The sequence below is a fragment of the Anas platyrhynchos genome, chromosome 8, assembly GCF_047663525.1.
Source record: "Anas platyrhynchos isolate ZD024472 breed Pekin duck chromosome 8, IASCAAS_PekinDuck_T2T, whole genome shotgun sequence".
Lineage (NCBI taxonomy): Eukaryota > Metazoa > Chordata > Aves > Anseriformes > Anatidae > Anas > Anas platyrhynchos.
The window spans coordinates 16451925-16468345 of NC_092594.1; the positions used below are offsets into that span (position 1 = coordinate 16451925).

Genomic DNA, 16421 nt, shown 5'->3' on the forward strand with positions numbered 1-16421 from the left:
AAAACTGTAAGCATTAATGTTTTAAGCAATTCAGTACTCTAACAAACAGCAAGGCTTTATGCTGGCCTAGAACAGATTCAGATCAGAACAGGAACTTGTTGATCTGACCTAGGGCAGCTCTCACATGTTACAAGCACTGGTGAAGAACAAAATTCTTTTTTAATGAGAAAGATCCTGCCAGCGGATTTCAGAAATGCCAAGGTCATTCCCCCGTGCAACTAACAGAAGTTAATCTTCCCAAAGTTTACAGTTTTTGGAATCTTTTGGGCTGGACGATTTCTGAAGGGTCACAGAAAGCAATGTACTGAACGTGGTGGTTTGTGAGACCTCCTCACCAAAGAACAAAGCTGAGAGCTAGGTAAAAACAGAGTGACTCAGAGGCAGCTAGCGTCCTGGAGCCAACAGCTGTTTGCAAACCACCAAGCGGAGGACATACAAAGGTCAGCATCTGAAAAGGGAATGTGGTGGAGTTAGGAAAAAAGAGGAACAAAAACATTTGTCTGCTTCCTCTTATATTTACTTGACCTTTACTAAAATTACTTATTCGAGCCTTTTATCCCACACAGGCCAGACACAGACTCACGGTCTTACCAGTGGTCTGTGCTTCAAGTTTGTTGAACAGATCTCTCCAGGCTAGATCTTGGAAGAAGTTGTTGTATCTATAATCTACAGACCCCAGATACTTGGCCACTGGATGAGATCCTAAGAAAGAAAGGAAAACATGACAGTTGTTCTTCCCAGCACGGAACGCAGGTATATTTTTCTTTTTGTCTGCAAGGAATTAAATTCCAAAATCCAACTATACTAGACATCCCAGAAATAAGTTTCTTCAACTATAACAACAAAATGTAGTCCAGCTTATCTCTACAAAAGCATGCAAATAGACTTCCCAGCAGAGAGATTGCTTCAGCACCACTTTCAGTGACACCTTCCCTTCTCCCCTCTCCCTCCCGCCAAATTAAACTTTAAAAAGCCAAGGAAAACAGGACTGCGAAACTGCTGAGGAAACAAATGATTTGGAAGACACGGAGGCCCCGTGGCTCTCTGTCTCCATCACTCAGTTTTGAGAGAGGTTGGCCCCACAGCCCTTCATGCCCACGGGCACTGTGGCCACAGGAGACAGATCCTTCCTCCAAACACCATTTGCACACCATTGCTCTGTTGCAACAGAGGAGAGGAGATCACCTGCAACCAGGGAAAACCACCCAGGGAGCCTCGTTTAATAGGAGGAGCAGCAAAATGGCCATAAATGCAATATATAAGCTATAATTAAAGACAGAAGTCAGAGCCCAAGGATTACAGTCCCGGTGAATGCTGGCACATGCATCAGGTCCCCGCTTGCCCTAGCTAAGCCTCGTGCTCCTCTAAGAGAATGGAAAAGACCTAATTTCACCAACTTTGTGTCCTGCCTGCAGCTTGCAGCCCTGGCTGGAGACCTGCCTTCACCCTCCATCGAGCAGGAGAGGGAAAGCATTGAAGCCACCGCCTCTGCCCTGGGAGAGGTCAAAACATTTGCCACTTCCATTTTAGGTGCCATGTGTCCCCAGCTCGGACAACCTCCTCTTACAACAACTTCTCCAGCAGAGGAGAGGAGGTGTGCCAGGGCTGCTCTGCCCAGCCACCACGTTTCAGGCTTTGCTCTTTCCATGCTCAGCATGAGCCTTGTACATTCACACTTTGTACAGGCCTCAGAGCTTCTCCTCAGCAGCCTATTTTTGTCCTTCCTGCACGCTGATTTCTCACATTAAGCCTCACTTCCAGAGACCACAACAGCTGTGTCATCGGCTGGTAATCGCTAACCTGACAGCTCCGGCCCCAAACACCCCTGATTGCTTAAATATGCTCACCATCCACATCTAAAGCTCACTGTGGAAAAACCCACTGCTTCTCACCCTCCAAACCAGTGCTCATTTTCAGACTTCCACACCACGTTTAAGCAGACGGCCTCTGAGTTCCCCTCAGAGTCGTTACAAACCGAGGCCTAGCTCTCCCCTGGAGCCTGCTGGAAATGGCTGCTTTGAGCCTTGTAATTTCTTTTCCTGTGGCGTTTTTAGCAGCGCACGTGGAGCAGCTCGGCGTCACACGCTGGAGAAGTGACAGCTTTCCCACATGCTGGAAAAACACACCACACATGTATGGCAGATGCAGCTGGAAACGAGCACTAAACAAAAGATATCCCAAGTTGTATCCCTGGGAGCTAGATAAAATGTTTTTTTTTTTAAAAAACTACGGTCAAAATAATCCCAACTTTTTTTTTTCCTTCTCTTGCTTGCGTCTTTTCACCTGTCTCTCCACTAGTTTGGGCATTAAAGGAGTCTTTCAGCCACAGAACTGGCAGCACGAAGCAGGACCGAATCTCCCAGTACAGACATTTACAGCCAAGCAGCATTTCTCAGTGCCAACAAACCACTGCAGGTTGGCTCTGCTGTCCCTGCAGCATGTAGCTGAAGGTAAAGCCACCTTAGAAAAGACTCCACCACTCCCTGAAGGTGCTGCTAACAGCAGAAATCTTTTCCTTTAAGACATTTATGGCATGGTCCCCATCTTGTCTTTGGTGCTTTTTCAATTGTCAGGAGGAAGACGTTGCTGCTCAATCACTTTAATGAAGTGCCAGAAATAAGCACTTGATCCAATCAGGAAATACTGCAGACTTCTATGGGAAAGGCCCTGATAGAAGAGAAGTTTCTATATTTAAAGCACATTCAAGAAACATTCACAGTTCCATTATCAATTGAAAGTGCTTTATTTTTTAAATGACTGAAGTTTTAAGGTTAAAAAAATAAACACATCAAAGCCCCCAAACACTAGCTAAATCTTGTGTATGAGTTTCAAAAAGACTGTATTTTCAGACCATTAAAGACTGAAGGACAGAAAACTCTTTTTTGAAGGTTAAGAGACAGGCAGCATGTGAGGACCCAAATCCTCAGCCAGACTCTCACTCAAAGCAAATTGAAGCCTGCAGAAATCTTTCTTTTTTGTGTTTCTGTCCCCTAAAGGGTTCTCTCTCCTATTGCTCCCAACCACTTCGGAAACCAAATGTCTTCCTTACAGAAGGATCCAGGGCTCCTGTCTTTTTCACTTCTGCACATCTCACCACCAAATCAACAGCCTTCTATCCACTGCTCAGGGTGCTGGGCAGCAGCTTGACTCCTACAGCAAATGCCATCAGCTGGTCCCAAGCCTAGAAGACTGGAAAAATCACTTTTCAAGGTTACTGCTGCCTGTGTCATGTCACCTAAGTGCCCTGTTCACGCTCACTGAAGCCAGGCCTTGGACTGGACCAACTTCTGCCATCACACACTTATGGCACCAACATTGCCCAGATTCCCCTGCCCACAAGCACCAGGGACTGCCTGGCTGCCCAGACATCTCTGCTCCAGCATTCCTCACATTTCTGACTGTGACAATAAGACCCCTGATGTTGTTATCAGTGCACACCACTTCCCTGGACACAAGAGATCCAAGCTGGGTTACTTCCCAGCCAGGCAGGCTTGCTGAGCTGTTGGAAGGGCAGAGATAAGGTGCTGGAAAACCGAGGAAAGAACTCGAGGAGAAGAGCACGTGAAGGAAAGGTCAAAAGATGCATGTAATTTGAATAATTTAAACTCTCAGCAGTTTCAGAGCCTTTTTAACATTTTTCATCTCTACCCCCCTCCATAATAAACATTTTCTGTGTCAGCCTCAGGAAGGCCTGAACAGTTATTGCTTTGGGAAACACAGCGCCCAATGAATTAAAGATTTCAGTCAGGGCAAGAGTTTCTAGACTCTAGAAACTCTTTTATTCTGTGCGTTCACTGTACCATGATAATAAGGTATATATATGAGCCTGCCCCTGTGGGAGAAAGGACTCAACCCCTTATGGTAGGCAAAAGGTTTACAAGCAGACTTTGACATCAAGAATAAAGATGAAATTCACTCACACGAGCAGTGCAAGCATTAAGCAACGCTATGCCAGCATGAGATTTGCCTCATTTAACAACCATATACCTGGCCAAAGCTTTCACGAGGGCTACTGCTAAGGGAACACATCACATTTAACCCATTCATCTTTCTACGAAGAAAAATTGTTCCTTATTTACCTAGAGGGATGATCAAAAATCTCATGTAGCCGAGCCAGTCTGGGGTTTTGTGAGACAGCTGCTCTACAAAGAGCCTCAATACAGCACTGAGGTAATTCTGGGCTCCGGCCACTGCAATTTTAATGGGGTTTGGAGGCTGAGAATTGCAGTTACAGCTAGACAGAAAAAGAGGGAACATGTTCATAATTGTGCTTCCAACCAACTACATCAGAACAAGTCAAAAAAATGGGTTAATAACAACCAAGGCAGAAGAGAGCTCGTTCAACACACAAGGCAATATCACAATCATTATCAGCAGCTTAAACATTGTTAACAAAATGCAACATTGTTCAGTACTTTCTTAATTGGTCTTCTTGCTTTTTTCACAAATTTTGATAGTTTATAAAGGGTTGTATGAACAATCTACATTGGGATGTACCCATTGCAACTAACAGCTGCGTCGGAATATACCTACAGCCCTCAGTGGATAGCTGGGAAATGCCTCAAGGAATTGAGGACATTATCTGGGAATTATTTTAAGGGAAGAAAAAAAAAAAATGTTTTTAAAGCTATTATCTTCACATGCTTTACTGGTTATTAGATCTGACAGAGAAGGCAGCCTACAAAGTACAATCTCTTAAATTCAGTCAATGAAGAGAGATTTGTGTCCTCACATGTGGCAAAACAGCAACAACTTTGCAGGGCTGGCGACTACTGAAGAACCACACAATTCAGATTTCAGGAGACTAAACTGGGGAGAAGTATTCCCCCACTGTTGGATGGGAATCTCCCTGAGCACTGGGGCACAGCAGCTGAGAGGCTTTTAGACTGCCAGCCCTCCTTCCTGCGGGAGGCTCACCAACCAAAAGAAGCAAAGGGTCACTTACTATCGCTGTATCCTGGAGACAATAGTACTGAAAGCTGCCTGAATATCAGCTGAGGAGCACGTGCAGACCACTGGCAAGGTATGCTTTTGTAAGACATCTGATAGGTACTGAGGAGAGAACAGAACACGTTAAAGTCCTTTTTGCTACAGTTTGCCACGTGAAAATCTCACCTCCCCCCAGCCTCCTATGGATTGTCACAGCAAAGTGTGGGCACTCTCCCCGTGTCCGATGTGTAGGTGATGCAACTGTTTCCCAGACACCTTTTCCTTGTGCATCAGCCATAGAAAAGCTTTTCCTCTACAAAGATGGAAGCACTGCTTGACAAACACGAACACTACATCCAAAACATGGCATTTCTGGCAGTGATGACTCTAGACCAGCAGTTCTCACGGCCGCAGGGAGCAGGGCAGCAGCAGAAGGCTGTTTGCCTAGCAGACAGCTCTGGGTAAGAGCAGATGCTCTCTACTTACCTGCCTGCAGACCTGCACATGCGGTGCTCTCTGATTTAAAAGGACTTGACAAACACAATATTCTAATGTTTTGCCTACCCTCGAATACCAAAACAACAACAAAAAATAGTGCTACCAACACACATTCCTTGTGTTGGACCTTTCCCCCTCCATGCAGCTCAAAGGGAAAAAAGTTAACATACACCTGAAGTACATATGGATAAAATGTTGACAAGTGACCACAGTTATCTCACACTTTCAAATTCTGCACCACTACTCCTCACACCCTAGCCAATGCCATCATCATCTCATCTGATACCATATACATTGCTGGAAGAAACCTGCACAGCTCTCTCTCCATCTCTAGATGGCATTTCTCCCTCTTCCATGCTTAGAGTGACTTGGAACCTGTAACTCAACTGGTATTTTTGATCTCTCAGACACTGAGACCCCAATTCTACTAGAAGCAGAGAGCAGAACCAGCCAACATAACTCCACAAACCTGGCAAAAGTTCTACAGCCCACAGTCAACCAGTACATATTTAACTTGCCTTTTCTCTATATATTTTATTGCTGTCTCAGACTGAGGTTCAGAAAGGAGCAAAATTTGTTCTGACACCCCACCCAAACCCAAAGCAAACGATCCCACATTGCCAGTACGAGAGAGCAGCGCTCAGAGCTCTCCTTAACGCAAACACCACACACCAAGAAAAGATGTGGTAATGCATCCCCAGACAAGAATCACAAAAATATGTGCAAATCAACAATGCTGAAGTATTTTCTCCTGCGGACATCACCAGTGCCCAGCAACATCAGTCTAAACCACAGATGTGCCCTCCCTGCTTCCTTTATCCCTTCCTACCATAGTGGAGAAGTAAGCTCTTGAGTGCAAGGCTCTAGCCATACCTGTTGTGCTGCTAACCAGAAGAAATGGCCTTTCAGAGAACAGAGAAAGTCTCTGGGAAAAGATTGAGCTGACAAAGCTTTACAAAATCCATAGCATCTCTTGGTGAAACTCTGTGTGTAGGCAATTAACCTTCAATATAGTGCCACCCCCATGAACCACCACTGCAGAATCTACTTGGTTAGTGGTAAAGGTCAATTCCCAAGAAGAACAGTGCTTCAGATAATGTCTTGTGCATTTACCTGGCCTTGCCAATCAGAAGTATTGACAAGAATAATGTTTTCTGGCAGCTGGTCGTCAGAAACCAGGATGTGATTTAGTTGGTCATACACCGTTTTCCTGGGGATCTGGAAATGACGATACAGAAGAGAACAACAGAAGATATCAGCTTTAATCCTCATCCCAGCAGCTCCAGCTCCTGCAGTTTGAGAGTGGTGGCTCTGTGTGGGCTGGCCAGTTCTTGGTCACTCCATCAGCAACACATGCTAGTGGACACATTGATTGCTGGCAGTGACATTTGTCAGCTTCTTCAGCACTGCAATATTCTGCAGGCTCCTTTATTAGCCGCCTTGGTTTTGTCAGCCATTACTCCTTCCGCAATGCATTTTTCCTAAGTCACTTTATACCAACTAACAGTAGCTCAAGGAATTCTGGATTTACAGAAAACAGCAACTATCTCTGTCCAGGAGGGAATTAACCGAGTCCTGCAGTTAGCAAGAGCATGGCACAGAGATATTCTGCATAAATCAGTCCCCTTTTGCAACTTCCCTTATTTCAAAGGAGTAATTTCCCTTATTTCAAGGGAGTAATTCCTCAAAACATCCCTATTTGTTCCTCATCACAACAATCTGTTCCAGTGTTTTCAATTTATGGCTGGCAACAAGCTGGCAAAGCCCAGCAGACAGCATGGAAGGTACAATTATCAGCCAAGAAGTAAATTTCCTCCTTCCTGGAGCTGTGAGGTCCTGTACCTTTCCAGCAGGGACAGCACTTGGGCCAGAAGGAAAGCGATCACAGTAGACAGATGGAGAACACAAAAGCCATGAGTGGCTGGAGACAGAGAAATATTTTTCACACCTGTAAGTGGTGCCGGGTGTCTGGAGATCGTTCGTTATCCAGACTGTTTGCTCTCTCATTCTGCGGCCTCACTGGCTGCCTCTCCTTCAGAGATGTGCTTCTTCCCCGGCGTCCCGTCTGCTTCCCTTCAGACCTGCTAGAGAGAAATGCTTTCATTCTAGACCTGGCTAATACCTGAGCAAAATTCACCCCCAGACTCCCTAGATCCCCCTCATCTGGCAACCTCAGCAACGCGACTCCAAGCACTGGAGATTCACACATGTAAACCTGAGCTAGCCTGAGACCTGTTAATTCTGCTTCCGATGGCGCAGAAGCTATAGAGCACATGGTGCAGCCACACAGAATGTTGTCATCGTGTCCTCAGAGTCACAGGCAGACTTCCACAGCAAGACACACACCACGCTAATCGCCACTTCAGCATAATATGAACCATCCACACAAACTGTAGGCACACACCCAAAAGCAGCACGGAAATACCTCTTCAAAAGAGCATCTATTTGCTTACAAATAACCAAAGAAACTACATGGTGTGGTTGTTGAAGTTCACGTTCACTCCCCTATTAGGGAACTTAGACTTGACAACCACCTTTATGGCCAAAATCTGCATCAGCTGATTCAACAACAGGATATTTGAGCATGCAGCCCCAGAGTAAACATCCCTGAGCAACATCAGGGCAGTATTCCTTTTCAGGGTTCTTGGTTTTCAAGTGCCCAAGGCCCACCTCTCAGTGCCTGGACACAAGGATGGGCTCCTTGCACATCCTCCCAAGCAGCCCTGCAGCAGGTGCAATGCTGTGCCACTGCTCTACCTGGTGGATGGGATAATGAGGGACTCCGTCTTGGTGATCTTCCCGCTGGGCGGGAGCTTCTCAACAAACACATCTGGTGTGGGAAGCTCAGCTTCTTGAACCTCAGCTTGCTGGCTGGACTCCTGCAAACACACAGAACCAAGTCAGGAACAAACCCTTCCCTCCCTGTGACTACCACGAGGGCTGGCAGGCGGGACACCTGGCCGGGCTACATGCAGCCCGTCCCTTCCAGACACGCTACTCAAGGCCAAAGTCAATACGGTCTTGTTGAGAGAAATACATTGGAGAAATGTACAAATAGCATGTTTTCAGCAGAGCAACTTGAGCTTTGTTTTTTTTTTTTTTTTTTCCCCCAGGACCAGCTTGATTTCTGCCAAGTCAGCTGGAAGTAGTAGTTCTGCCTGACATAATGCACCAGCCCCAAGAATACTTTCCAGGACGACACATGTGCTCAGTGGCATATTTCAGGCCAGCCTTCCTCAAACCAAGAGAAAGGCTGTTTAGAAAGAAGGCCATGAGAAGCATTTTAATGTCAAAAGGCTGAAAGACAAGAACCTGCAACAACTGGGGTCAGGAGCAGAGCTCAGCATTATCTTCACTGCAGCTACCATTGCCTACATCAGCTGTGCTGTATACGCTGCTACATGAACAGGGCAGACACGTGCCACAGAACGTAGCTCACAGTTGACAACCAAACTGCCAGGAGGAACATTAACAACTGAGTTTCCAACTTACAAAAGAGACAGTGTCAGAAATACTGTCGCCTGCATGTTTGGTTCCGAGAGTCTTTGACTTTTCAGGCACTTCTACCTGCTTGAGAAGAGAAAACCATTAGAAGGTATGACAGAAGCACAATTTTTCACCCATGCCGTCTGGATGAGGCTGTTCAAAAGTCACAGTTTAAATACTGCACAGCTCCACAGCACAGCCGTGAGTGCTTCTGTTCACATCAGAACTGAATATGCTAGCGTGGGACATGGCAAGGCAGCAGCTGAACCCTGCTAACAGATTTAATGCAACCATCGCATTTAAAAATCGGGTAACAAAACCCTACGAGAAGATGTGGTACCAATCCAACAGGACCCAGGCCCTGCAAGGCCTCCTCCTGCGGTTCTGCAGCTGTGGTACCAGACACGGTTAGGCATTAACCAGCACAGACGGCCCTGCAGCTGCTTCACAGAACCAGCCTGGGTGCCTTCACGCTCGGCGGCCTCCCTGCGATGCCAAGGCCTGGCACTGCTCTTGGCAACACAGTGCCGGATCAGACACGGATAAGAAACACACACGTCTCGTGAATATGACAGCTTGTGAGACCAAGGGAAGGTGCTCGGGGCAAGGCCTCCACTGGAGGCTCTGTTCTGGAGCTCCTGGACACAGGCAAGGCAGGTCCAGCCCCTGAGCCCACTTGCTCCCATCGAGGCTGCTCGTTAGTGCTGTGACAGGAGGCACTCCAGCTCCCCCCCTTCCCTCAGCCTTAGACACTCAGTGCCTAAAACTCTCAGACAGATCCATTACTACACTAAAAGAGGTACTTTACACCGTACAGTGTACACAGAGGCAAGAAAGTCCCCCAGAATTGGTGCTGATACTCGCTGTGCCTAGTACTGCCATCCAACAGGAGATGGAAAAGGGTGAGCAGCATTCACTTCAGCATTCGCTCCCAGCCACCCGGAAAAGCAACCTGGTATCAGTGTTGTAAAGCTTCTTCCAAGCAGGGTCAGGGAATCCCTACAGCTCGCAGGCAACATCTCCCATCCTGGCTACTGCAAGTGCATTGAAAACGTGGAGATATTCACACTATTAGCAAGTATTCAATACATAAACTGAAGGCGCTGACTTAACACTTGATTTCTGTTAAAAAAATAAAAAAATAAAATCACTCTTTCTTGGCAGAATATTCACGTCTCTGCATCCAAGGCTTTGGAGGAGGTCAGAGAGGGTGCTTTAATTTACACATGTACGTAGAGATAGCGCAGGTATCAAGGATGAACACGACAGGTTAGCACCGTGTGGTCAGAGCACTTTAATTTCAAAGGGAATGCAGATGTGCAGACAAGACCTTGAGGCTACTACATTAACTGCAGACGGATAACCTTCTTGAGAAGACTTACAGGACTTGATGGCTCTCTCTGGCTCTTGATGCTGTGGATGCTACCAATTTCTGTCTGAGAGCTGGAGTGTGACAGTCCTTCAAAATAAGGTCTGAATAAGGAAAGCAAAAACAGTTTGTTTTTATTAAGAGCATTAACAGAGAAAGTCCACTATGTTCCCAGCAAAGAAATGTGACTGTTCCCAAGGTGTCTTACCACTCCTCTACACTTCCAGTAAAATTTACAAGCTACTTGTGATCCTGTGAGTGAAAGGAAGGGGAGGAAAGGTCTCCAGGACAGCAGGAGAAGCCTGAAAGTCCAAGGAGTCCTGTCTAGCCCTGGCGCTGACTGACTGACCTCCATGTACCGGCTCCAACGTGTCAGCTGTCACCCACCAGATCATATTTATAAGGCTCTCACAAGGAATGCCTGCATGCTCTCACGCGACGCACCAAACAGAAGTTTTTACTTGCATAAAATCTGGGATGGGCCCACGGGCCCAGCATTTTCACCGAGCAGAACAGAACGCACATTCACCCCACACGAGCAGTTGTGCCTTTCCTACCCCCAGCACCAGGTGCAGAGTTTCACACTGCAGCTTTTGTTTCAGCTTCGCAATCGCTGATTGAACTACACGGCATTCCAGACAAGGTCTAGCTCTTGACTGAAAGACAGCAAGTGAAGGAGAATTACTGCCCCCCACCCATTCTCCGCTCCTGTGGGCTAAGTGACTCCTGGTGCTCATGTGCATTTTATTTCCAGCTTGCATCTAGACTTGGCTGCCAGCCCTGGGATCCAATTGCACATTTGCTCAAGAAGATAAGGTAGCACATGCAATCAGATTGTGCCTCCATGTAAAAAGGCAGATCATCACTGCAGGCTTCAAGACTCAATTACAATTCAAGGAACTGACTTTTTGTTGTTGTTGTTGCAGGAAAGAAATAATGCCTACAAGCATCAACATTTATCACATTCCTTTCGTGATATGAATGCAAGAACTGGGCAGAGGAAGCCAGAAAGCATCTCCCCAGGACCAACTAGAAGCGATCCACAGCTCAGCTCCACTGTGCTGCCACACACCAGCACCTCCAGAAGCTAGTTCAGAACAGGCTTGGGTGTATCTACTTCTGCTGCAGTCAGTCACCCTCAGGCCCTGAAGAGCTCCTTTATTTCCTGCAGTTCTACTTCCTTAATCCCTCCAAAGACTTTCTTTCCACATAGGATCTTATCAGCTTTCCCAGAAAGACCGCCTTGTCTATCACTACTACTGCTTCTGCAGCTTCCAACCCTTCTTCTGCCGCAGCACCAGATTTCTTGCCTGTTTCTACCACCTCTTCAGAACATCTATGTCAAGTTTAGCTCCACTGCCTGCCTGTCAGCAGTTCCTACCCCTGTGCTCAGGTGGCCGGCAGGCAGAATATTTGCAAAGGGAACGAGGAAAAAAGAAGAAGGGAAATTAGACACCCCACACCCAACCCACAAGCAATTATCAAGTTATCCTAACATATACTGCTGCTCTGACACCAGGTCAAGGGAGGGTGGGAACAGGGTGGAGGGGTGAGAATAGAAACACCATCTAACCTGCGCTGACACTGCGCACTATCCCTCTTCAGTCCCAGCTCTCAGGAGACCGAGCCCCAAGCAGTTCCTCAAACTGACTGCTCTGCAGGCGTCTGCCCCAGCATCAGCCACCCCACACTTACTTTAACTTTGGCTTTGGAGTGCTCAAGACACTGTCATCATCTTCCATTTCTGGCCCGCTGTCACTGGGGTTCTCTATGTCCAGCGTGTCATACAGGAGGTCCAAGTCCTCCTCCACCTCTGGGACGTGCTCTGCTGGGTCCTGCTCCGAATCCAGAACCTATGTGCAGGAGAAAAGCAGGCATGGCTGACTCTGCTAGCAGTCAAACAGAGCCCGTGAAGTTTGGGGGTGAAGTTTGTCAGCGCCTGTGTAAGCATTACTTGCCTCTTGGACTAGTTTTCTAGTTATTGGACTAGTTTGCTAGTTATTAACCATGGAGTATGTTCACTGGTCAACTCTATTCTGTAAACAAAGCCTTCAGAAAGCCCCGAATGGAGTCCCAGTATTCTTAGAACACGCACAGAATTGCAGGGCTCCCAGCTGAGTAATCTGGGTTGGGTTTCACTGAAAAAGTTGCCATGTCACATTCTAATTTCATGTTTGGTACCCACGCAGGGAGAAATGTGACAAAAATGTCCACAGAAGGTGTCAAACCTCGACAAGGATCAGCTGCAACCCGCATGCAAACCTGAAGAGAACAGGTATCCCATGACAAAACTTCCCTAAGGTTTCTTCCCACATACAGAGTAAGCACACCACTGTACCCAGCTCAGAGCTTGCTTTTTGAGTGGCAGCTCCAAAAAACAGCAGGCTGAGACCTCAGATACGGGTGCCGACTCTGCTGAGCTAACTTGGGAAGAACAGCAGAGCTTACAGGGCTGTTGGGAAGAGTCAGGAAGCATGAGGAGTTGCTCACTCTTTCCCACAAACCACAGGATCTGCATGCAGACTGGCAGCCAAGCGAGCTGTTAACTGTTTTTCTATCAGATCCTCGATGTTACACAGGTTTCTGGGTTCTGGATCTCTTTCATTTTTAGCTCTGACCAGACAGCTGTCTCTCCTGTGCATCTGCGTTTCCTATCAAAGTTTTTCAAGTCTGGCCTGGCTGTTCCAGTAAGATGATCAAACAGGCAGCAATTTAACTTCACAAGCAATATACATAGTAGTCTACTTGCCTTTGAAAGAGCCAAAGATAATTTCAAAGCCGTCTTTGAAATTAATGGGTACGAGTGATTATCAAAATCTGGTTCTGATAAAACCTCATCTAGAAAACATTTGATGGCATTTTAAAGTTGGCCCTCGAGCTTCCATGCAAGGCCAGGGCATTAGGACAGGTCACATCAACTGCAGACTTGGAAACAAAGTGAAGAGAACTAGGAGGAAACAGGGTAATGTTCCTGATGACTACAGCAGGGCGCACACTGAGCAGTAAAAGAGACCAATATGAAGACAGGAAGGCTTCCAGCACGCATTACTTACCTCATCAGACACTTTAAACCTCTTCAGCAACGCCACAACCTTCTGTTTGAAGTTTTGTTGCTGCAAGTCAAAGACATTTTTACGTAAGTTAAGCATCAGTGAACTGTCTTCTCCCAGTAAGAAACCCGGACACATGACACGGGTGCTCTAGCTGCTGCTTCAAGTCAAAAAACTGCTGGCACCACAAACCAAATCTCTGCTATACACATGTTGAAATCAGCTTTTCCACACCTATGGCACTTCCCTGCATTACAACAAAGTCCCACTCCACTAAACATTATGGTAAGCCTTCTGGCCCCGATAGATGGCACCACTCTTGGCTGGACTCAGAGTGGACAGCAAATTTCTGGTGAGCATTTGAGAGTCAGCTCCTACAGATCTCAACACTGGTGAGCCAACACAAGCCTCTACCCACCGACTAGACGTATTTTCTACCAAACTGTTTTTCCTGTTGCAGTTCAGGCTTGCTTGTACGACTAGTAGCACTGCAGAGAAGTTGTGAGGCTTGTCCTTTGCACTTGTCTATCAGAAAAATGCTTTCCAAGTCCAATACCCGCAGATCTAGGAAACAGCAGGCACCGAGCCCAAAATAACACAAACCCAACTGCTGCACTGCCTTTGTGCTCACTTGCACACCAGAGCTATTTCTCTCCCGCAGGACCAAACAGCTGAGATTTATCCTGAGCTGCCCAGCCCTTCTCTGTCGCTGCCCAACCTCACACACACACTCTAAGGAAAAGGCACAGGAACGCACAGGCAAGAGAGCTGGTTCAGGGCATTTGAAGTGGCATCCCTGTGTCAGGAGGAAAGGGAGGAGAAAATGGCTAGCGCCAGGCCACTCTTTGGTGTAGCAAGTTGCTCATCTACTAGCTTGACTGTATCTCATGTGAGCTTTTCTTGTATGTCTCCCTGGTCCCACCACTCCGGCCTCGGACACTTCACACCACCCCACTCTTCCAAACGTAGCCCTTTACCACTGAATGTAAATCCTGCAAGCTGTGCTGCCTTCTGGCCAGCTGAAGTTCAGGTGAAATAAATTCACCAGGTTCAAACACTGTTCAAACACTGAATTCAGTACCAGCTGAATGGTCGGGGACAGAAAGCCATTCTTATTAAGAAGAAGTTGCTCAAATATTAACTGTGGTGTGTATTTTGCCCTGTGCTGTCACTAATGCCTGAAAACAATACTAAGGACATCAAGCACATGAGCTAGCATACTCCTACTCTATAGAGGATCTTTTTAATTGTAGATTCAGGTCAAAACGGTGTTTATTCCAGACCTTCTCAAAACACAGATTTCAAAAATAGCCTCACAGAGGGTACAAATGAACTCCAAACCGACTCCTAAGACCAAAAAGAAACCTAGCCCATTGTGGTGATTTGAGTTATTGTCATCACAGACATGCACAAGCGCTTGTGTCGGCAGAAAGCTGCATTATGGTGCAGTCCAGCACAAGTCAGTGCTCCACACAGGAGTTTTACAGGCAACCACATGCTTGCTGTGAGAGGGCAGATGGCTGCATGCTACCTACCAAAGCCTTCAATATCCAGCTACTCCTTTTCCTCAACAGCACATGCACCACCTCAGGTTCATCGTCAAGCTCCAGCCCAACTGAGCTAGTTAACTTTGTTTTGAAACCTTTCCACAAGTCTCTCCCATGCAGAGCACAAGCAGAAGAGCTTCCCCTCACTTGAAGCTATACTTTCAGGACTTACGTGAGCGCAGATTCTGCCCTGGCTTCGTTATGAGGCTGAGTTTCACATGCTTACATGATTTTTGGAGCTCCCTCATCTTGCAGTCGAAGGGCAGTCACGGCACACACACCACGGACTGCCCCACTCCCTGCTCTGACAGCTTCTGCCTTCTCTTCACATGCTGTGACCATGCCCCCAGGCTCCCTGCTGGGCCAGCGTGTCTAGTGCTGCTGCTCCCACAAGCCACATGCACTGCAAATCCTGGCCAAACCCCATCAGTGTTAGTAAAACTAATTTCCACCGACCCTGGTTATGGACGTCGTTCTTACTATCGATCTCCGCTGCTTCTTGGGCTTCCCCAGCTCGTACTCATCATCATCCAAATCCTGAACAGAAAGAGGATTCCTTTGTTACCTTCGTGGCTTGGGGACACACGAGCATTTAAGTGCTAACAATGTTCCCTCTATGAACATGCTGCTCTATCTTCCAGGCATTCAGCATTTGCTTTAATTGTTTGTGGTTATGGTGGCAGAGGGAAAAGGAATTGAGCCAGGTCTGCAGAGAGCCAGAATACCAGAACGGAGAAGCAAAACGGCCCTAGTTCTATACTGAGGGAACAAGGATAGTTTCAGCCCCACGTTGCAGTGGGTTCCTCTCCCAGTCCCTCCAAGAGGTGGAAGGCAAGTGATGCCAGAGTCTGAAGCAAGTCAGATCCAAACTCAAATGCATCTCACATCTACTCAGGGGTTCTCTGTAAGGACTCATTTTGCAGCAGGTATTAAAGACTAACATCTGACTCGGATCCCACTGGCCCTTCCATGACAGCTGGGGCCTAGTTGGGCTCTTGGAATCCAGTCAGCATTACAGAAGCAATCAACTGATGCCTTGACCATTAAGCAGAGAAATGCACAGGAATGCCAATGTTTTAGTGTTTAAAGGGGGTTCAGATCAACACATAAGATAAATCACAGTACAGTGGAAGAAATGGGATCCTGTGCATCTCCATTCTCCTTCTGCCACTGCACTGAACACTCGGTAACAGTCTCACATTGTCATGGTCTAGCTAGAGAATTAGACTTACAGCTTCAAGCACAGGCTGAGAATGTACATGCTCTACAGAACTCCTCACAGGGAGAAACCATGCCCTAAACAGTACCTGGCCCTGTACGGCATCATCACTGGCCTCCTGCTCAGAAGAGAAGCTCTCGTACTCCTCCTCGGAATAGTTGTCTGAAAGGGAAGGAAAGAGCGGAGAGATCCCATGAAACTCCTTTAATGTGAGGGGACAATCTCAACTCAGGAGCAAAGAAAGCCTACTAACAGCAATAAACCCGGAAAGGGGGCACACAAGGGGCCTGACAGCTTATCTTCTATCTGTGCCTGAACCAGTG

General features: G+C 47.0%; 1 protein-coding gene across 8 annotated transcripts in view; it reads right to left on the reverse strand.

The window, feature by feature from the left end:
* Positions 1 to 16421, reverse strand: part of PACS2 (phosphofurin acidic cluster sorting protein 2) — a 69188-nt gene that overhangs the window by 22175 nt on the left and 30592 nt on the right. For 2 of the 8 annotated variants that reach the window (XM_072041685.1, XM_072041684.1), the window contains exons 6-17: positions 16187 to 16260; positions 15336 to 15416; positions 13336 to 13395; positions 11978 to 12135; positions 10296 to 10386; positions 8920 to 8997; positions 8185 to 8306; positions 7376 to 7511; positions 6541 to 6645; positions 4946 to 5052; positions 4080 to 4234; positions 592 to 702 (exon numbers count right to left, since the gene is read on the reverse strand). In XM_072041685.1, coding sequence (XP_071897786.1) covers positions 592 to 702; positions 4080 to 4234; positions 4946 to 5052; positions 6541 to 6645; positions 7376 to 7511; positions 8185 to 8306; positions 8920 to 8997; positions 10296 to 10386; positions 11978 to 12135; positions 13336 to 13395; positions 15336 to 15416; positions 16187 to 16260 — 1278 coding nt within the window. The remainder of the gene's footprint in view (positions 1 to 591; positions 703 to 4079; positions 4235 to 4945; positions 5053 to 6540; positions 6646 to 7375; positions 7512 to 8184; positions 8307 to 8919; positions 8998 to 10295; positions 10387 to 11977; positions 12136 to 13335; positions 13396 to 15335; positions 15417 to 16186; positions 16261 to 16421) is intronic. The other 6 variants (XM_027463698.3, XM_072041682.1, XM_072041681.1 and 3 more) reach the window with 6 other exon arrangements.